Consider the following 23404-nt stretch of genomic DNA (forward strand, 5'->3'; position numbering starts at 1 on the left):
AACACGATGAGGGTGATGAGGGATTCTACTGACGCAGAAATCCGTTTTATTTCTCTCAGCTTGCTTTTGTTCACGTGTCAGTAATCTAATCTACTTATAAATGCGTGGAGAGGAAGGTGAAGCTCACACTGGGCTCCTGCAGAGAGAGTGAAGTGTGAGCTGTGTTGGGATAGTATCCTGTCTAGTGCATTTTAATGTAATTGCATTATGGTGTTGTGTGTGGGTAGCTTATAAGAAACAAAGAGAGAAGATTAAGTATGGGGATTGGTTTCATATTTTTCCTTTTTGGACTCACAGGTATGTAAGTTTTTCCTCAATAATTACTTGTGAGTGTGACGGATTACACAGTAATTGTTAAAAAGAAATCAACAATAAATAAATAAAAATATATGATAAAATACAGTATTAATACAGTAATACAATAACAAGTTAGTATTATAATTTTAATACATTTCTAAGAAATTATAATTAAAATGATATTTGTTTTCAGTTGCAACAATTCAAAAAAATGTATTATTTTACAATATTTTATTATATTATTTTATATATAATTTATATTTATACTTTATAAAATACTTATTTATATTTATACTTTGTAAAATTATATTTATTTTAATACCAATATGATTTGGGAAATTGATTTGATAAAATAAATTATTTGACTTTTAATATTTCTCAAATTATGTTTAACAAAGCAAGGCATTTTTTCCACATTATTTCCTCTAATTGATTTTTTTTACTAGGGAAAAGTCTTATTTGTTTTATTTTGGCTAGAATAAAAGCAGTTTTTAATTTAAGAAAAAACAAAAGCTGCATTTAAAGGTGAGTCCTTCGAAGTCCACACTATAGGTATTTACATTATAGGTCATCTACGCTATTGTTGTCTATTGGAAGGAATGCGTCAATAGAGCCGCCATATTAGTACAGGGTAGCACTCCTTTTGAATGAATGCAGGACCAAGGTGCAGTGGAGGACTGGCCACCCGGAGCCATAGATATACAGTTGAATTCAGAATTATTAGCCCACCTGAATTATTAGAGCACCTATTTATTTTTTTCCCCAATTTCTATTTAACAGAGAGAAGATTTCTTCAACACATTTCTAATCATAATAGTTTTAATAGCTCATTTCTAATCACTGATTTATTTTATCTTTGCCATGATGAGAGTAAGTAATATTCTATACTTCTATACAGCTTAAAGTGACATTTAAAGGCTTAACTAGGTTAATTAGGTTAACTAGGCAGGCAAACTAATTAGGCAAGTTACTGTATAATGACAGTTTGTTCTGTAGACTATCAGAAAAATACATTGCTTGAAGAGACTACTATTTTTGACCTTTAAAATGGTGTTTAAAAATAAAAAATTCTCATATTCTGGCCGAAATAAAACAAATAAGACTTGATCTAGAAGAAAAAATATTATCAGACGTACGGTGAAAATTTCCTTGCTCTTAACCATAATTTGGGAAATACTTAATTTTTTTTTTCTAAATAAAGAGGGGGGGGGGGGGGGTTGGGGGCTAATAATTGTTAGAAACACACTGAATAACTTGCATTTAAGACAGAATTTCACACGAACCGAAGCTGCATCCCAAATCGCATACTTGTGCACTATTCTACGCCATTTTGTAGTATAAATTGTGTAAGTAGTGTGTTCACACTGAAAACTCAACAAATAATAAGTGCACTTTATTTACCCGGATGATGCACTCTTTCAGCCGTTAAAATGAAGTGTGGAATGATGGACACTTCACGCACTCAACGACCGCAGGTTTGCTTACAGCTTACAGGAAGGGGCAGAGCTATCGGACGCACATGTTGAATAACTTCATTTATGTTGGATTGTGAAAGCAAAATTCTCCTACGAGAGTGATTATAGCGCCTCCCGATGGTGAATGCGGCAACACTCGCGGCAGGTATTATTTAATACCTCAGTCATTATTTATTTCACTGATTTAGCGACCGTCAAACGTCATCAGGGAAACGGTTTGAATTTCCGCTTAGTAAAAAACATTAGTGTGCCATTTGGGACGCCACTATATACATATACTATCCTGTTGAGTGTGTAAGTGCATAAGTACATAGTGCATGAGTGCATAGTGTATAGTGTGCCATTTGGGACGCAGCTCTAGTGTTTTAAAATGAGATGATTAGCCTACAGAGGACAAATCTTGTCACCTAGCAACCATAACAGCTGCCGTTAATAAGCTGTAGTAAAATTTGTAGGGTTGTCAAAATTAATTGTTTCTTCTGTGCACCGCGATGCAGACGCGGACAATTCGGTATCGATTTAGTAATAACCATAACCGGTTATTATGTAGTGACGTCATTTATCTCCTATGCGCTCTGTTGCGAGGGAGGTGAGCGCCTGTTTACAACACTCAGCCAACTCAGGGCCGGCCCGTGGCATAGGCACCATAGACAAATGCTTAGGGCGCTCTATATCTAGTGGGGCGCCAGAAATGAGCGCGCTTCAGTTGGTTTTGTTTTCGATTTTCCTGACACACTTTCAGTTATAGACAGCAATAACTCAAAAAACGCTTGCCCTAAAAAGATCTAAAGTGTGTTCCCTACAGAAAGACAAAGCTGGTTATGTTTCACAGCTGTCTTTCTTTTTGTCGCTCGACATTACGAGCACTGCTCCGTTTAAGCCCTCGCAGTATGCGTTTACTTTAGCCGGCAGAGCTCGCGCTGAGAGGAGCTCTCTGTAAGGGACCGTCGGAAAGTGCTTATTTTTTTCGTTTTTTTCGTTTTTCTGCTCCGCTCAGCGCGAGCTCTCCCTGTTGCAAGGGCTTAAGTGTGTTTGTTTGTGTGTGTGTTTGTTTGTTTGATGCTGTCTATGTTTGTGAATGTGTTTGAATGAGAGACAGTGTGTTGCTGTGTGTCTGTGTGTTTATACAGACAGCATGTTATAGCCTCCCCCCTAAAATATAACACTATATATGGAAAGCATCGTCAATGCACCGTGATGCACCGAGATATCGAATTGAACCGAATCGATGGCATGATAATCGTAACCGAACCGAACCGTGAGACCAGTATAGGTTCACACCTCTAAAAATTTGTGATGACTTTTTTTGAAAGTGATTTTAAAAACTTGTTTTAAAGCAATTCTGAAGGCAAAGCAAGGTTTACAAAAGCTGGAAATATATTTGTATATTTGTATTTGATCCATACATGTACATATAAAATTGTTTATAAAATCACTTTATAGTAAGACATCTCATACTCTTTTTGTTCTTTAACGTGTTTAGATATGCAAGTAAAACAAACTGAATTCATACATTTAATCCAAAGTTTTTTTTTTAAACGTTGTGCCATTATCAACACGTAATGAATCTTGGGATGTTCGAGGCTGCAAAGGATCCACTGGTTGCGTCCTTTATTACCTGGGAAATGAAGGAGGCATTTTTGAGGCTGCATTTGGGAGCCTTCGAATTTTTTTAATGAGACAGCCTTTGTTGCCTCGCGATGACACAGCACCCCTTCGAATTTGGATGCATAGCCTCTAAAATGAGACACAGCTAATATTAGGCCTCTTAAAGTCTCGAAGAAATCAAAACAAACCATATGAATTTATTAGATAACATTTAAAGTTTTATTTACCTAATCTGGTGCAACTGTCAGTTTTGACAACAAACAGAAATGGTGAGCAGGAGGTGGTTGTAATAACTCTCCCCAAACTCCTTTCCCCATCTATCTGAATGAAATGCCTACTTTACATCCATTCAGTTTACAGTAGAAAAACAAGCCACGCCCACTGTTTTCTCATTTAGTATTCCTGTTCTTTAGGAACTACGTCTGAATATGAACAAATTACGGTTGCAGCTTGTGGTTCATGGGAACTTTAAGCTTTTTTTTTCGATTGTTTACAAAACAAACTATTGTTATACAGTGACTTGCGTAATTACCATCACTTGCCTAATTAACCTAATTAACCTAGTTAAATTGCACTTTAAGCTGTTGAATACTAGTATCTTGAAAAATATCTAGTAAACTTTTATTTACTGTCATCGTGGCAAAGATAAAAGAAATCAGCTATTATAAATGAGTTATTAAAACTATTATGTTTAAAACTTATACATTTTCTATCTGTCAGTCACATTAGCTCTTCACATGTTGTACAATTTCACACAACATATTACCATAAAAAGCTCTGAATTATTCATTACATACTACAGACAAGCGAGTTGCAACATTTTGCCATGTATGTTATGAAACCTTCGTCTTTTGCAGGCAATCATTGTCTTTTGTGTGTGTGCATCCAGTCGTAAAATTCGAATGCCTCTCAAACTGTTTACACTATGTGTATTTATGTGCACTCCACGAGCCATCTCCAAAGCAAAACTGCAACTTTGCATTTTTTTCTCTTCAGTGAGTGCTAAAAAGGATGACCTGCAAGGCTTTCAGTCACTGCAAACCGACAGCAGCGCAGCCTTCATAACAACTGTGCCACCAGAAGAGCAAAACAGCTCCAGTGACAACGGTGGAAAAGTTTCCAGTGAAAGCCCTGCTCGTCTGACTGGGGCTGTAATCAGTTCTCCAGGGACAGATTTGTTCCATACACCACATAAAAGGCAGCACTCAAGTACAGTAAATGCAACCACAGCTACTGATAAAGATGCAATTACCTCAAATGGACCAAGATTTGTCTTAATTTATGATACAGGTTTGCATTCCACTAGTAGTGCGTTGAAGCCTTTTCAGTCTGAAGAAGACCCCACATTGGTCTCCACTGATGAGAAGAGGCTTCATCCCTCAATGTCGGATGACACCGTGACGCCTGCTGCTCATCTGTCCAGAGGCAAGGAAAAGATCTCTGCTTTTTTTCACGCTTCACTGGAAAGCAAGAATCAAAGAGTCTTGGAGTCTATTACTCTTTTACCCGCAAATGGCATTCCCCTGGTATCGGCCTCTGATCCAGCAATAATTGATAACCTTGGGGAGTCGAATGAGAGTGTAGAAAGACGGCCCGAAAACAAGAAGGAAAATTGGACTCTGGAGTCGTTTAGAGCTGACGACCCTTTGAATTCTACTGAAGAGGCTTCTTTGAATAAGAACCACTCGACCATTATGCACTTTGGGATTTTACAGGGCGCAGGGCTTTTAACCAGTGAGATTGGTCAAAATCCAAGAAATGAATCTGAGCGTGAGCCAAAAGAAGAGAAGAATCTGCTTTCACAAAGTTCACTGATCCTTGATACTCCATTACAAGTGGAATCAACCAGCCAAGTAATGGTTAATAAAATGACAGAAAGCAGCAAAAATCTAAAGCACCCAGGCTTGATGGTTTTATTCTCTGCTTCAAAGCTGACCCCTACAAAGACTCCAGTCGCAAGTACGGCAAATTATTTTTCAAGCATAATAACAGCTGCTGGCGAAATGCACGTGATTAAACTACTTGAGGCCTCACAGTTGATATCTGACTCTGTGCATAGAACTGTCTCAGCAAGGGACGGGCTAGAAAGAAAATTGATTTTGCACACTAAATCAAGAAAAGAGCTTCATATTAAACCAACACTCCAAACCTCGCCAATTGGTTTCCTTCATCAGCTGACTTCTCAGAAGTCTTTGTTGTTCAACAAAACGCCTGATCTTTGTGCCAAAGTAGCCAAAATGCCTAGCATCTCTGTGAAAGAGACACATAGCAGAATAGATCATTCAACTGAACAGATATCCTTTAGTACTGCCTCATTTACCAACACTGTGCAAGCAACTACAGCGGGTGATATGCTTTTGAAACAGACTCAAAGTTCACTTACGACTCCCCAAACTCTTTCACCTCAAACAGAATCTTCGAAACACTCTGATCAGTTTGACGAATTATCTACAGCAGTGCCTCTTTTACCTCTGACAAAGCCTAAGAATGTGTTTCAAGTCTTCAAAGTGAATGATCATCGCTTCCTCCCAGAGAGATTAAAGCCTTTTGTATCATTTCAAGCGCCTGAATCAATTCCTCCTTCATTCACATCTACAACGGTGACGAGATTAATAAATAGGGAAAATGTCTCTCAAATCGACTCTTCAAACCAAAACCAACATCTCAATAAAGTTCTATCCATTGTCTCTGAAAGGCCAAACATGATCTTAAGCAGATTATCAAAGCACAAAATGGTGAACACAACTACAGTCAACAAAAGCATGTCTAGTTTTGTTCTTCCAACACATTTGACTCCTAAAGATAACACATACACAATGTTTTCAAAACCCCAGGTATATATTTCCAACATCTCTAATACACTTCCTCTGAAAAAGTACATGCTGCCAACATCTTTGAGTAAGTCACAAAATACTGTGACAACAGACGCCAAAAGAGTTCTCTCAAAACTTTTGTCCATCTCTAAAAAAAGTAATAGCGAGTCTGACTTTCTATATCACTCAGTGACAACCAGAGGTATTGGTTCGCTGTTAGACGACAAACAACAAGATCTTAAAAGCCCAAGAGGGACTGTGAGGCTGCTTTTCGGCAGCCACACTGTTAGCAGTATCCCATCAGTCCAACAGCCCACTGAAGCTCACCCTAGAGAGGGATTCCTCACAGAAACGGCGCAGTCTGAACTTCAAATTGAGCCATACTTGAAGAAGAGCGACGGCGCGGCCAAACCAACAAAGCTTATTCCAAACAGTCGTTCGGTTGCAGGCATTTATCAAACTCCACTGACGTCAATTTCACACCCAAGTACTGAGTTTAAACAAGATCTGTCCTTCACTGCATCACCTTTAGTGTCTATTGAGCAGAATATTGGACACGACTACCACAAAGAATCAGTTTTACCACATCATGAGCTTGTAAATGTTTCAACTCTATTGAAGCATCCTTGGAAAATAACATCCAACCGAATTTCTGGCATCAGTAGGCACAAAACAGCTGCAGCTCGACCAGAAGGGGCCTTAAACCCTTCACCCCTTGAATCATCCACTTCACTAACTTCCCCTTTGTTTCATGTTCAAACGCAGAATGTATTGCATAAAGAGCATTTGTCCTTAACCGAAGACCAAACGCAATTTCTCTCAACACTACAGGAGCATTCGCAAACAACCCAGTCAAACTTTGCACTGGGCGTAACTGAAGATGCAGAAAAACAGCTTGGGTGGATAGCACTGTCTGCTGTTACTGGGGAAAAGTTGTCTTCTGTTGTCCACACTGATTTGAGTTTCTCAAGTACGGAGACACAATCGCTCCCCAAAGGTTCATTACAGTCCAGGGGAGGCAGTGCAGATATTTCACATGGCGCCACTCCATTTGCTGAAAGTGACTCGGCAAGATCTGCTGAGCTCGAGTCAGACCTGCCGGTGATAAACACGAAGATGGGGGTTATAGCAGCCGATTCTCTGTCCGGGTAATGACACACAACTCTTAAATCACTTTTAATGTTGAAAAGACACTGGTTTATTAGCATTTGTGCTGTGTTAGATCAATAAGCATGATGGATGGATATCTATATAGATACAAAGACAGATACAGAACTTTCTACTCTAATTTACCATTTAACAGTTCTTGTCATTTTTTTTTTTTTAGTAAATATGATATTTGCTTGCAATTTTTCACTTAGAAAATCATTCCCATAGCCTTTATTTTCCAAGATGCTACTAATTATCCAGTGACTAAACTGAAATTAGGAGCACAATTAAAATAAATAATAATTACAACAAAACTACTAAAAGATTTTAATCTGGAATTCTACGATGTTTAAAAAAACTATTTAGGATTATTATTCAGAATAAAAAAACATTTGAAAATGTTTTTAATTCATTTCGAAAAGTCAATACAATTATGTTGATTTAGTTAATGTTAGATAATGTATTTACTAGCATAAACAAAAATTGAACTAAATATATTACAGTATTTATTCGTCTTTGTTATTGTAAGTCAATGAAAATAAAGTTGTTTGTTGTTAGTTCATGTTAACTCAATGCATTAACTAATGTTAATAAGCATGAATTTGGATTTTAATAAAGCATTAGTACAGTGTTTCTCAGCCATGTTTCAGGAGGACCACCAACACTGCATTGAAATTGCATCTCGTTCACAATAGAGCACGCTGATTGGTTTGAACCAAGTCTTTCAGGAATTAATGAACAGATGTGCTGAAATGTCAATGATGTCACTTTGTACTGCCCGGTACAGACAACCAATCTCCATGCTGGAATTTACACAATGATCTCATCACCGTGACGTAGCTTCAAAATACTTTTTAAACCGGAAGAAAGAATTTGCTCTAAACAATTTTTACAACTTTTCTTTCTTTTCTCTTTTTGTCACCAACACTGCATGTTTTGGATATCTCCTTTGTCTGTCACACCCATTTCATGTCTTTCAGTCTCTGCTAATGAGCTGATGACCTGAACCATGTGTGTTTGGTTCAGGAGACATGTAAACTGTGCAGAGCTGTGGGCCTCCAGGAACATGATTGAGAAATACTGCATTAGTGCACTAAAAAATCCAGTGTACAAATTGTTAATTCGGCTTAAAATTCTAAGTTAGGTGGACATATTTTTGAGCTCAGTGTTGAGTGTACTCATGAAAACTATTTAACTGCATGTTTAGAACTGTTTGTTCATTGAAAATTATGAAATCTGTTGAGGAGATGCACAATTTTGATTTCCTGTACTGTCAAACTTAAAAAGTCTTTGGAACCGGTTGCTTTAAATTAAGTTAACTCAACAGTGTAAATGTTCAACTATGTTTAATAAATGCTGCACAAGTTCTGTTAATTTTTAGTTCATGTTAGTAAGAACATTAATGAATGAAGCCTTATTGTAAAGTGTCACCCAATAAATGTAATATCTAAATACACTATTTCAACTTTTAAAAAGGGTATTTATGATAAATATATATTTTTAAGTAATTATTTTATGAACTATTTTAATTAAAATATATAAAACATAAACATTCAGAAAATTGTAACATCTTTATTTTAATTATTTTTGTACAATTTCATAGTGGGGTGACAACTGACATTGAGTTGACAACAACTGACCAGACATTTCTACAATATTTATTAATGGCAATATTTATAAATGTCGGTAAAGTTATTTTATAATAATAACTGATCTTGTTAGTTTAGATCTTTATATTAATATCAACAGAAAGGAATAATGACTAAGTAAATGTTGGTGTTAACATTAAATTAAGTTTAATTCAACCTAAGTTAATTGACTAATCCAAATCGGTATCATAGACATGCTCCTAGTAGTTATCTCTTAAGAGCAATCACTATCTGTTCATTACTACAGCAGGGTAGTTATCGAGATCTACCTGAGCTCAAACTCTCCTCTCTGGAGAGAGGGAGGGAGCCCCGTGCTAGAGGATCTTATGAGCTCAGGGCTCTCTCCCGGGACAACATGCCAAACAAGCTTTATAATCAATCATCAGCTAAGTGTGAACTCTAGAACTAAGATTATTTTAACAGTAAAAATACTAATAAGCTTTAGATTTATGTTTCATTTGTAGTTAAGTGTTGTTAACTGTTTTTATACCTAACCAATATTATCAAATAAAACCTTATTGTAAAGCGTAAACAAGTTTTGTAAGCCTGTAAACAAGTACGCCTGCAGTTGTTGTGGATGTGACGCCACTTTTCTGAATAAACTTGAGCTCTAAAAGCACAGATACAATCTACCGAGATGCCAACATGGTGATAAACTGTAGTCGACATGATTAATTTTCACTGTGCTCAATTGGATTTTGACCGTCTGATTGTCTTCTTCCAGTCTGGCTCAAATCTCCGATGATATCTGCGGCTCTGGCAACTACACGGCAGAGATGAGTCTGAACTTGGAGAGAGATATCATGCCCGGAGATCTCATCCCTGCCCTAGGAAACCTGCGTGTCGTCATCAGCCTCAAAACAAATAACAGCCAGGTGAACCTGGAGATAAAATCCTGCTGCCTCTCGCCCACCGTCAGACTTGATGAATTTAACACCACCTGCTGCATTTTTTCCAGGTAATGTGCTCCTCTCGGGTGACTTTCGATTACCTCAAATCACACGCTGCCCTTGAACCAGGCCATATTTCACATTATGGTAGCAAATCCACTACATGCTCCTAGTACATGGTTGGATTATACGGATCTCATCTCCTAAGTTCCAATACATCAGCATTAGTTTCTGAACGTTTGTATGACTCAGCACCGTTCTCTTCTTATCACATGGGAACAGCATTATAATGATTGGCTGAGAAATATTCCCTCAGACTGTTTAACTTGAGAAAGCTATAAATATCTCAGGAAAAGCATGTCGGTATATTGAGCTGAAAGTTGTGTTGTTAGAGTAGCACAGTAAACTGCTGATGTCTGTGTCCCTGCTGCCTATGTGAAGTATTTGCTTTCTGCTAGTCTCTCCATTGCCAATAACACACTGCTGCTAGTATCCAGACATAGATGGCAAAAGGTGGAGTTTAGTGGAATTGTGTGCTTAACCTTTAATTAAAGCATATCTGGGTGTCCATAGGTGGGGTGTATTGCAAACAGCTGAGGAGGACATTGTAACTTGACCATTTGATATTTTCACTAGATCTGATCTAATGAAACAAATATGAAACTGAACAAAAAATCTAAAAGTACTTTAAATATGAAATTAAATTAAGTAAAATGTAATGCAACTTTGATTTAAAAGGTTTTGACTAAGGTATGTCTTTAAAAACTGAAAGAGTCCTGCTGATGATACTAACTAACTTTGCCATCTGGAGAAACATAAACAAAGAACACTGATCACACACTTACCAAATCCGTAAAGACAGGATAATGAACTGGAATCCTGTCTTTTTCAAAAAATGATGATTGGCATATCTGGATTTCACTATTTCCAGATACATAAAACTTTCGGGAAAAACATTTTCCTTACAAACGTATTTTTGTTGCATGTAATCCACACATGTGGGTCTACATGCAAGCTTTGCTCTCATCTTGGGGAAATGGAAACAAAACCTTCATTGCGGCATATTTATAAACACAACACTGACGCCCCATGTCTCCGAACAATTCTTTTTCTACTACTTGTTTGAATTTCAGTTGGTAACACAACGTGGCGTCTCTCTGAAAACTGTAACAGGTAAAAGGAGTCTTCGAAGCAATATCATGCGTATCAATGAAGTTGCATCTCGTTTACAATAGAGCATGCTGATTGGTTTGAACCAAGTCCTTTTATGAATTAATGAACAGATGTGCTGAAATCTCAATGATTGCCCTTTGTACTGCCCGGTACAGACAAACAAATCTCCATGCTGGAATTTACACAATGATCTCATCACCATGACCAAACTTTAAAATTACTTTTTAAACCGAAAGAATGAATTTGCTCTAAACAATGCAAAAACAACCAATTTTTACTTTTTAGTAAAATACATGTGTCCTTATTGTTTTTTAGCAATGTAGGACAAATATATGACTGATATCAAAAAATGTGTTTCGGTGGTTTGTTACCCTTTACAGTGTTTCCTCAAAGATTTTTTCCAGCTGTGGTGACAGGTCTTTTACACAAATCTATCAACTACCTACAGTATGGCGTTATTTCAATGACAAATGGAAAAATGTGGTGAGCGCAGTATTACACGTTGGGATCACATTTATGTAACGTTAATACAAGCATGCTAATCTCTGCTTGCGCGCCGATTTCCTCTGCTTGTGCACAAAACTTCTTGCATCTTCTTGTGCGCACTCAAATAAACACTGCTGAAGTGCGATTTAGTGCATTTATGTTGTGAGTATGTCTCCAACATTTATTAGATCTGCTAGGAATATTTCTGAAAGTCTCCAATAGCCCTACAGAATGGAATTAATGTGTCTTGAAGTAAAGTGAAACTGTTATAAACTCCAGCAAGATAACTTTAAAGTTTTTGTTTGCAGAACCAAAGACCTTTTTCTTTAAATAAAGTATAATTATGTAAATGTTTAAAACGTTGTGTTTGCTGGCCTCACGCATTGCGCACCTGTCAGTAAATGTCAGTCAGTCTGTCAGCACATCATCTTAAAGTGTTAAACAAGTAGCACACAGCACTGCTACGTTAACAGAAAAGTTTGCGATGTTATAATTCACTTACCTTTTAATGCGTTTTGGTGCGATTATAACCAGCTATCAAAAACAACAACAACAACAATTAATGAATATTTTGAATTAATAAGAAGCTGTAATGTAGCCGTGGCGGGATGAATTTTGGTGTGGTTCCCTGCCATGGAAGAATGAATGTAGCGGAAACCATGCTTTAACAACAGGATGTTTTTACAGCAGTAGATTTGTTTGTTTTGTTTACAATAGAGTGGAGGAACTATGATGTCAATTTATATCCAAAAACCAGGAAGCGAGTTAGCATTTTAGCAGTTCCGGTTCCCTCATCCCAAAGTCAATGGGTTTTTTCAATGGGGTTTCAGTAAAATCGCTTAAATAAGCTTAAATAATCGCTAACACAAACTCAAGATACTTTTACATTTTGTTCTATGACATAAAACACATCAGTTACTGCACACTCTTGAATTTTTAAATCGGTTATGCTTCTTTAAAAGGACGGTTGCTATCAAGTTGCGAAATGGGACTACAGGCGGTTTCGGAAACATTAAACCTCATCGAGCTGAACGCGTCTGAAGCGCAGCTCGCTTGTGTTGGGCATTTGGATGTGTGTGTTATTTAGGTATTTTCATGAATAGTATTTTTTATAGTTTGTAGTATTATTCTAATTGGGAATTCAGATTGTGTGTAGATAAAGCGTTCACTTGTAAAGGCTGTCGAGACAGATTCATTTGTTGATCATTTATTTTAATAAACAATATTATAAAGATACAGCTTACCAGTGCAGCCAGTCTCTGTCCTGCTCTCAGTAATGCAAACGTGTGAATAAATGTGTAAAAATACATGCATGTTAACTGTCATTTTCATGTGATCAAGTGATTTTTCGTCTTTTTTTCTTCATCTGAACACATTTAATTCGGTCATAACTGCAATATTTACACTCCTCCATAAAATGTATAGCATATGTGACTGTATGGACTGCTTTTCACTGTACTTCGAGACAAAAAAGGAACATTGAATGTTGCTCTGTGTCCATGATGGAACTTGCAGGCATTTGATAGACTTGTTCCTCCTTATGCCTTATTTTTGTCGTCTGTTAAGGTAAGCAGTCTGTGTGCACGCGAGCGATACACTTATTTAAATAAGTCTTGTGATAATACTGTGTAGGCAGATTTATACACACAGTTTAAAAAATTTTAGAACAACCTTAAAGCAAAACAGACCTATTTCCCACGTAAAAAGGATTCAACAGGCACATAGGTCTATGTGTTTTTGCGTAATTATTTATTTATAATATATAGTGTGGATTATAATATAATAAACAGAGAGATTAACTCTTTGTTATAGACATTATTTTTAAAAATAAGTTTAAAAAGTTGTCTGTAGCAGGGTAGTGCTGACGTCACAGACGAGCGCCCCGAGGGCTCTGTAGTTTGTTTATAGCCTAATGTTAGCTTTTCAATTCTTGCATTCGTATTTAAGTTCCAAAAGTGCTCAAAGTTGTATTTTCATGTAAGGATTATCCGGTTGGACAAAACGTGTAAGTGTAATAAACAGTGTTTGAACACAGAGCTTATTATTTGCAATCTTCAAAAAGCCTATAGGAAAATCCCATAGGGATTTTCACGAGGGAACCAGTTTTATGCTAGCAGCCGATCACCCTACAAAGTGACGTCATAGTTCCTCCACTCTATTGTGTTTACAATACATGGATTGCTATTTCTTCTCTTACCTAGGGAGCAGTATTTTTAATATGTAACGTGCACATAACATATAATGTGCACATAATATAAAATAACTCTCATCTCATTGGTCATTCCTGTTCTGCTACATAAACAAACACTCAGTCTTAACAAGCCTTGTGGGAAAGTAGCTGCATGTAGCTATTATTTTATTATGTAGTAATATTTCTGCATAAATATCCCAGAGATGAGTAGTTATAGTGTAAAAAGCTTCTGTTCCCTGCCCCCTTAGTAGAAAAAGGCATATCAGGCAGCAAGCTTTCTGCAACTCTCACACGTTTGCCCACTGAAGCTAAGCAGGGCTGTGTCCAGTCAGTACCTGGATGGGAGACCAGTTGGGAAAGCTAGCATGCTGCTGGACGAGGTGTTAGGGTGACCAGCAGAGGGTGCTCAACCTGTGTTTTATGTGGGTCCAAACCCCCACCGATATATTGATGGGCACTCTATACTCTATACTGATCGTCTTTCTGATGAGATGTTAAACTGAGGTTCTGACTCTCTTTGGTTCTTAAAAATCCCAATTTGCCCTATGGCTCCTGACCATGTCATAATTGGCTTCATACATATCTCCTCTCCATCAATCAGCTGGTGTGTGATGTGCAGTCTGGTGCAACAAGGCCTCCGTCGCGTCATCCAGGAAAACGCTATATACTGTAAATGTACGAAATTATTATTAATTATTATTCCTAATATCGCTATTGCTACCGCCGCCTTTCAAAATCCCACATCTATAACCTGTGCAGAAATCAACAGCTCTACTGAGTTATAATGTATGTTGCCTGATTGAGGTAAAATGCTTCGAGATTTGAATATTTCGTTGAATAATTTAATAATTGTGTGAGTTGATAAGCTTTTTACGAATTTGACAACTTGAAAAACTTCTAACTCCCAATTCACTTCACTTTAACATGGACAAAAAGTGATTTTGATTGGGCCATACAAATTAGGAGTTTCCTGAGAGAGATAACAAAATAGGATGGTAGCAGGAGATGGGTGTGAAATACGGGAGACTTTCCGGAAAAAAAGTATTGGCATGTATTAACAACACATTACTAACTCAAACAAATCTAGTTTTTTAGACTCAGGATATTGTGGTGTATACTGCATGTTACTGAAAAGGAAACTCAGCAATTGAGACATCTAAAGTAAACATTTTTTTAAAGAGAATAACTCTCCTTGTAGTGTTCTTTGTAACTTTGCAAATCCTTTTTACATCAAACTGCAACACTCCACACCAAAAGAAATTGAAAGTGTAAAAAGAATAATAGGACCCTTTAAAGAAGACACAGCACAGCTACTTGTCCAAGCTCTTGTAATCTCAAGATGTGACTTTTGCAATGCCTTCCAGCCAGCCCGACTAAGCCTTTGGAGATGATCCACAACCCAGCAGCACATCTAGACTTCGATCAGCCAAAGAGATCACACACTGATTTCACTTTGCTGGCACCTAGTTGTGGCCAGAATCAAATTTGAAGTGTTTACGCTGGCTTTCAGAAATAACATTGAAATAGCCCTGACGCCGACTGACTCTTACAAATGTATGTTTCACTCTGCCAGTTCAAGTCATTAAATGAGTTATTAATTGTTTTTTTATAATGAGGCAAAAAATAACTTTTCAAAGCTTTCACCTTCTCTGTTCCTCTCTGGTAAAGTGACCCCCCAATATAAAAGCATCAGCTAAAAGCATTCATTCATTCATTCATTCATTCATTCATTCATTCATTCATTCATTCATTTTCTTTACGGCTTGGTCCCTTTATTATTGAGGGTTTGCCACAGTGGAATGAACCGCCAACTTATCCAGCGTATGTTTTACGCAGTGAATGCCGTTCCAGCCACAACCCAACACTTGGAAACACCAATACACACTCTTTCACACACATACAAAACGGCCAAGCTTAGCTTATTTAATTCACCCATAGCGCAAGACTGTGGAGGAAACCGGAGCACCTGCGGGAAACCCACGTTAAGACGGGAAGAACAGGCAAACTCCACACAAAAATGTGAACTGGCCCAGCCAGGGCTTGAATCAGTAACCTTCAGCCACCGGGACACTCACTAAACTTTCAGTAAGATACAATTTTATTAAAGAATAAGATATTATCCTAAACGGGCTAACTTATTTCAAAAGTCCAAAATAACTTCATAGTTCTTAACCAGAAAGTTTTCAGAAAGTTTTAAGATTTTGTTTGCATGCATGGATGAATCATTCACAGACATATAAAAAATGTGAGTTTAACCTTTTGGCCCTATTTTGTTTAGAGTTTATACATGGGTACTTTGCAGTCAAAAGTAAAAGGCCTTGAATTATCTTTTTTTTCCCCTGGAAAATCTATAAAAATACAATAGATAATTATACAATAGATAATAAATACAATATATAAAAACGATATAAATTTCATGAGCTAGTTTTTACATTAGAATGAATATGTTTCTAATTTACTAACGGGCGATGCAGTGGCACAGTGTGGTAGTGTGGACGCTTCACAGCAAGAAGGTTGCTGGTTCGAGCTTTGGCAGGGTCAGTTGGCATTTCTTTGTGGAGTTTACATGTTTTTCCTGTGCTCACATGGGTTTTCTCCAGGTGCTCTGGTTTCCCCCACAAGTCCAAAGACGTGGTACAGGTGAACTGGGTATGCTAAAATTGACCGTAGTGTGTGTGTGTGTGTGTGTGTGTGTGAATGGGTGTGTAATAATGGATGTAACCTAGTCATCGGTTGCAGCTGGCAGGGCATCTGCTGCGTAAAACATATGCTGAATAAGTTGCCTGTTCATTCCGCTGTGGCAACCCTAGATTTTTAAAGAGACTAAGCCTAAAAGAAAATGAATGAATGAATGAATGAATTTATTAGTAAAAATTAATTGCTCTTGAAGCAGGAAGCGCGCTTATGTCTGCGGTCTGGAGGTATTATAAAGCTAATGACGACCTTGCAATTGCAAACTGTGAGATGTGTACATTTGGGACTGCCTGCCAGGTATTTTAAGTTGAGGTGCTATTTGTTTTTAATTAGATTGTTTTTGTATTTACTGTCGTACTAAAGTCCAAAAGTGAAGAATTTCATTCATTTAATCATTCATTTTCTTGTCGGCTTAGTCCCTTTATTAATCTGGGGTCGCCACAGCAGAATGAACTGCCAACTTATCCAGTTTTTACACAGCGGATGCCCTTCCAGCCGCAACCCATCTCTGGGAAACATCCACACACACATTCACACACACTCATACACTACGGACAATTTAGCCTACCCCAATTCACCTGAACTGCATGTCCTTGGACTGTAGGGGAAACCGCAGCACCCAGAGGAAACCCACGCGAAGGCAGGGAGAACATGCAAACTCCACACAGAAACACCAACTGAGCCAAAGTTCGAACCAGCGACCCAGCGACATTCTTGCTGTGAGGCAACAGCACTACCTACTACGCCACTGCCTCGCCCAGTGAAGAATTTTTGTTATTTATTACTTGAATGTTGAAGCTACCTCACAGAAGATCTCTGTTCCTTACCAGAGTTGGTGAATGTTAAAATAAGGTGAATTAAATAAAAAATAAAGAGCATCCTGGATCTTTTTCTTCGCTCTTCTTTATTCTTCTTTTATGTATTATAGTAGCATGGGATCGGGTTTCAGTATTGGTAGATAGTCAAAATCAAATGACTCGGACTCGAGGGCAAAACAACCTGATCGGGACATCCCTAATAAATACAACATTTTGCATTTAAATAGGGTGAAGGCAATGAGAAGTACCATTAGGTGACATTTAGAAAATGACAAAAACTGTCATGCAACTACTTGTAATGCTCTTTCTAAAAGTATAGAGAGGCCTTTTGTCAGGGTTTTTTTTATTTTTCAGGTTTTGCATTAAGATTACAATTAAACCAAACATTACAATTTTGTGAGAAAATGCATTTAAACCATTTGATCTGACAAAATTAGAATGCACAGTGGTAATTCAAAACACTTTATACCAAAACTGTGTCATTTATTACTATTGTCTTCTGTTCAGTTCTTTAAATGCATTCTTGCTCTAATGCACTCTTACAGTTCATTTTTGTATGTGTCATTATTTTGCATTCTTGGCATCTTAGAGTGTCACCCATTTATTACTCTGCACTTTATTTCTGCACAGTGGCTGATTTGGAGTTTATATCCCCAAAGATTATTTGAGCTTTTCTTTTCGCTACGATGCTTGTCATTTTAGACCATAAAACAATCTGTACAGTATATATTTTGTTTTAAACCTTACACACACAAGCATGCACATACATACAGTTGAAGTCAGAATTATCAGCCCCCCTGAATTATTAGTCCCCCTCTTTATTTTTCCCTTATTTCTTTTTAACGGAGAGAAGATATTCTAACACATCTCTTAACATAATACTTTTAATAACTCATTTCTAATAACTGATTTATTTTATCTTTGCCATGATGACAGTAAATAATATTTTACAAGATATTTTTCAAGACACTTCTGTACAGATTAGTGGCATTTAAAGGCTTTACTAGGTTAATTAGGGTAACTAGGCAGGTTAGGGTAATTAGGCAAGTCATTGTATAACAATGGTTTGTTCTGTAGACTATCGAAAAAAAGATAGCTTAAAGGGGCTAATAATTTTGACCTTAAAGTAGTTTTTGAAAAATTAAAATCTGTATTTATTCAGGCCGAAATAAAAACAAATAAAACTTTCTCTAAAAAATAAATAAATAAAAAATTGTCAGACATACTGTGAAAATTTCATTGCCCTGGTAAATGTCATTTGGAAAATATTTTAAAAAGATCAAAAAAATTCAAAGGGGGTTTAATAATTCTGACTTCATCTGTATACTCATAACACACACAATAAGAATATAATATGAACATGTTCAAATATTGCCCATGATTTCTTTATTTAACTTTATTCACAAAGTTTCCAATAAGTGTTCACTTTAATAAATGGTATCTGATTTACCATACAATGTATTTTAATGAAAGCATACAATAAATTATTTAGCTTAAACCTTTAATGCTGAGACTGCAAAGGACTAAAACTCTGTCATGATAATGCCAGAATAGATATGCGCACACACTCCATCCAGCGGATTAATTGTCATGCTTTTCAGTGCCACACATCTCACCTCGGTTTGCATCACTCAGCAAGTTCATTATTTCAGTTATGCGTGTGATAGCAGAGCTAATGCATCTCATTGATGTGAACTCCCTCAGGCTGCCTATAGACCCTCATGGCATTAGACTGCTTCCCGGCGTCCCGTCAAAGAAGGCCAGCTTCACCATCAGTCTTTTCCAGATGATCAATTACTCCAGCGCTTACCTGCACTGTGACCTGAGCGTGTGCTTGAGGAACCATTCTGACTGCGAGAGGGTGAGTCTGAATCCGGCCTCACAGATGAAAACTCACAGATCATTTATCACTGTTGAAGAGGTCTCAATATTTCTCCTGAAAGATTTTCTACTTTTCATTACTCTCCCTGTTTTGATGACAGCGTCTGCAGTTTCTAAATAAATGATCTTTCCGGGCTTGTTTTCTCTGTCACTGCAAGACAGAAAGTGAAGCAGTCGGCAGTTCCCAGACTAACAGAATAACTCGTCCAAACTGTAAACTAGTTCCAAGTATGCAGAAGTTTAGGGGAATTTATTTGTGTGCTGTGTAATGGGTTGATTGGAGGAGGATGACAATATTGGTTATCCATTTCTCATCTCAGCAGTGTGTTCAGCGGCGAAATGCACATCTCCAGGAGGAAGCGGGAGGCGTCTTCAGCAGGATGGGAAACCGCATTTCTTTCGGCCCGGTTTTGAAAGGAGCGGATAATTCATCATTCTCTGAAGCAGCAGGTAACTTATTACTGAGTTGTTCTGGAGGGGTAATAAAACAAACTAATGGAAAGATTTTTCAGCCGTATTGTCGGTCTGATTTCGTTTGTTAATGCCGCACAGATGACACTGAAGCCGTGGCGGTGATTATCAGCTCAGTGGCCGGCTGTTTGCTGGCGTGTTTGGCTCTCTCGCTTGTCTGGATGGCAAACAGACGATGTCTGCAAAGGTCTGCTTACTGCTGGTCCAGGGCCTCCTGTGAATGCTAACAAAAGCAGAGCTCACCGCAAAGCAGCCAACCGACATCAAATCTGCATTTAGCATTCAATCATTATATGACAGTTTTTTGAATGGCTCATCATTATGCGTAGTTGCTGCACTGGGGAACTAATGAAACTTGTTAAAAGTGACCCAAAGTGCACTTGAATACTCATTTATTCTGCATCATAGTGCCAAGCTATAAGTATTGCAATAGCTAATCAAGCAATTTAATGTGAAGGCTTACACACATATTGAGTAAATTAATCAAGTATGTTAGCTGACAGCTATTTAATGGGATAGGTTTTTAAAATATTCCTTTCTAAGTCTCACTAGTGTATTAGACCAGTCTAAGTAAACTATAGGGTAAGCATATTAAGTTGATTTATTTTTGAATTTGCTTATAGTTCATTTTGAAATTAACCGTTTTGCTCACTGGCCAGTCTGGCTAATTATTTTAAAGATAGCAGCCATTAAGAACTTCTACTAGCCAAAACTAAAGTTTTACACTTTTTTCTAATTTTCATTGCTTGGATAAAATACTTTGAAATTTTTGGTTAAACAGTCCCTTTAATTCCATATTGACTTCCTGTGTGTTACATTCCTGCAAAAATCTAGGGCTGTTTCTTAATTCCAAGAATGCAGAGAATGGACTCGTGTTCTTGTGGAGACCGGTCTTGCCATGTTATCTCAGAAGAATGAACTTGGAAGATCAAGTACAGAGAACGTGTCCTGTGAGAAATGAGATGTTGCGTTCTTCCTGATGGTCACATGACCTTCACATGTTTTAACCGAAAATTATTTAAACATTACAGCATTCATACAGTGATTTATTGTTTTTCCCCTTTTCAATATATATATGCTATGCATAGACACATAAATATACTTCAAGAGTTCACACTTAGATATTGCTTGACAATTGTTAGCAGGTTTGGCATGTTGTCCCGGGAGTGAACCCTGAGCTCGGAGATAGTTGAGCCCAGGGCTCCCGCCAGGTCCATAGAGCATGTGAGGGGAGTACGAGATCAGGTGGTTCTCGAGAGCTCCCCTTTTGTAAAGGAAGAAAGGAGAAGATTGGGTGGATGGGGGGTTTCTTCGGAAAACGAAGATAAGGGAGTAAATCTAGCTAGGCTACTTATAGTAAGTTAGGACAGATCTGATTGGCTAACTAATGAATGTAGATGGGTGGCCAGCTGCAGTCAATCATATCACATGCTCCTCTCGAAATTACTTCGAAAAACTTCACTTTGCATAAAACAAATAAATCAGATTTTAATAAAAATTTCAGCAAATAAGTGAATTTTATTCATAAAGTAATTTTGAGAGGATCACATGCTTATGATTGTTTGCGTCTGGCTTTGCATTATCCAATTTATCATTAACCAATCAGACGACTCCTAAGCTACTATGAATGTGCTAAGTTTTATACCACAGTCATCTTCGTTTTGAAGAATCCCGCTTCCACCCCCACTCCTCCTCCTTTCCTAGATAGGTGGCACGGTGGCCAAGTAGTTAGCACTGTTGCCTCACAGTAAGAACGTCTTAAGCTCCGGTCATTACCAAACCAGCATCCATTACCAATCTGACATTTCTGTGTGGAGTTTGCACGCTCTCCACATGCTCGCGTGGGTTTCCCAAAGGTCTCCCGTTTCCTCCAACCGTCCTAAAACATGCAACTTAGGTTAATTGACTAATCCAAATCAGCACCATAGAAATGCACTTAGTAAGTAGTTTTCTCTTAAGATCAATTACTATCTGTTCATTAGCTTCTACAGCAGGGGAGTTCCCGAGATCTACCTGAGCTCAAATTCAAACGGGAGGGAACCCCTGGCTCAAGGATCTTATAAGCTCAGGACTCTCTCCTGGGACAGCATGTTAAACAAGCTTTATAATCAATCATCAGCTAAGTGTGAACTCTTGAAACACTGGTAATGTGTTTATGCCTTAATAAGATGATGTTTACTTTCACCGTTTTTTATTAGGGAAACTCCTGAGAAACAATAAATATGTATTAAATACTCAACTTACCATGTCCTTTTTTCAGCCACAATGACTTCTGCGGCTTATCGAGTGTGTTCAGTGCTCAAGTCTGCATCGATGCATCCTCGATATCAAGAACACATCTGGAAATTTTCACTCATCCTCCTGTCTTGCGGTCTTGAGTTTTGGAACTGAACTTTGGCAGTTGATGATGACACGAACACTGAAGATTGCATATTGAGAAACCGCCTAGGGGTTAAAAATAAATAGGAACGAACAAATGAAGAAAGAGGGGAGAGTGCTTTAAGTTAACTGTTTCCAGACCCAGAATTATCAGACAACACATTCTTGATCAAATTTTTGATCACAGTGATTCACAGTTATTTTTGTTTATCAAAAAAAAAAAAAAAGTAAATAAAATTTTAAAGAACATTATATAAAAACAAAAAAAAATACCTCAGGATATGGGAGTACAAAAACAATCCAATAACTAATTTAAATGCAAAGTAACTTTACTAACAAAATAAAAAAAGAAAGAAAGAAAAATACAACTTACTTCCCTTCCTCCCTGCCTACCCACCAAAACAGGAAAAAAAGATTTAAACTAACAAAGGACATCCCCTTACTCATACCATATATACTAATAATACGGTAATGTGAACTAACTTACATTATTAACAAAGGTAGTGCAGGACTCACAAGCCCCTGTGTCTGGGACTGGAGCAGATCAACTGAGACGTGTCATCTCTCTTTCGGCTTCTGATCCACTGCATCCAGTTTATATAGCGTGGACAATTAGCCGTGCAGATTTAAAACAGGTGGCAGCAATCTGCAAACAAAAAAACAAAACAAAACAGGAAACAGAAGAAAAGAAAACATTGTAATATAGAAACTTAATGAACAAATCACGGGATGTAACACTGTGCTAACACTATAGTTTTTTTCTGCTTTGGCAAAAAAACTTTACATGCTAATGTCAAAAATAAACAGAACATGAATGTATTAGTGTTCAAAGAAATTAGACATGTTGTTCAGCTGCAAAGTTGCAGATCATGGGGTCCTTTTTCAAACTATCTCCGCCGGACGATAAAATAAGCAATTAAGTAGTAACAAGCATACCTTGCCTTTGAGAGGCATCTACTGTGTAAATCCCCCCACCAGACTGGGCCATCCTAGAGGCTAAGCAGATTTACAGTCTTGAAGATCTCTTAATAAAAAACATAATGGCTTCTTGTAATTGAAAGTACAATCAAATCGTGCCCATCGGGGAAAAAGTGAATAATTTACAGAACTGGAAAAGAAGCAAACTTCAATGTTTAATCTTCTGAGAGTATGCAAAATACACCTGAAGCACTTGTGGTTGCTTGTTGTGTAATTATTCCCTCAATGATTAAGGCAATTAGCTTATTGATTCCATTATCTTAAGCCATTTACAACAGTTTCAGTTGCATTGCACACTACAAATTACACTCACACACTAATTTCCAGCACATCAAGCATACAAATGAGAGTAGATGATTTAATGTTAAAAGTACTTATAAGTTGAACTAATATGTGAAATAATAGCTTGTGTTGTCCTTGTAAACTACTTGTAAACATGTTTTCTAAATGTC

General features: G+C 37.4%; 1 protein-coding gene and 1 long non-coding RNA gene across 5 annotated transcripts; both read left to right on the top strand.

Annotated features, from left to right (window-relative positions):
• The first annotated feature begins 72 nt into the window (after positions 1–72).
• On the top strand, positions 73–21831 carry LOC101882848 (uncharacterized). 4 transcript variants are annotated; one of them, XR_015509354.1, is made up of 7 exons: positions 73–297; positions 4377–7341; positions 9716–9949; positions 18948–19104; positions 19445–19574; positions 19677–20625; positions 21683–21831. XR_015509354.1 is itself a non-coding variant. In XM_087284064.1 (6 exons), the coding sequence occupies exons 1-6, from the start codon at positions 258–260 to the stop codon at positions 19820–19822; spliced, it is 3672 nt and encodes a 1223-aa protein (XP_087140190.1). In that variant the 5' UTR covers positions 73–257; the 3' UTR covers positions 19823–21831. The 4 variants fall into 4 exon arrangements, 2 of the variants coding, with proteins under 2 accessions (XP_087140190.1, XP_087140191.1); XR_015509355.1 differs by having other exon boundaries at positions 19448–19574; XM_087284064.1 differs by having other exon boundaries at positions 19677–21831.
• LOC147833669 (uncharacterized) lies at positions 13404–18435 on the top strand. The gene is made up of 3 exons (XR_015509396.1): positions 13404–13851; positions 13889–15552; positions 16895–18435. It is a non-coding gene; the product is annotated as an uncharacterized LOC147833669 (long non-coding RNA).
• Positions 21832–23404: the final 1573 nt, after the last annotated feature.

This window comes from Danio rerio, chromosome 15, assembly GCF_052040795.2.
Source record: "Danio rerio strain M-AB ecotype USA chromosome 15, GRCz13ab, whole genome shotgun sequence".
Lineage (NCBI taxonomy): Eukaryota > Metazoa > Chordata > Actinopteri > Cypriniformes > Danionidae > Danio > Danio rerio.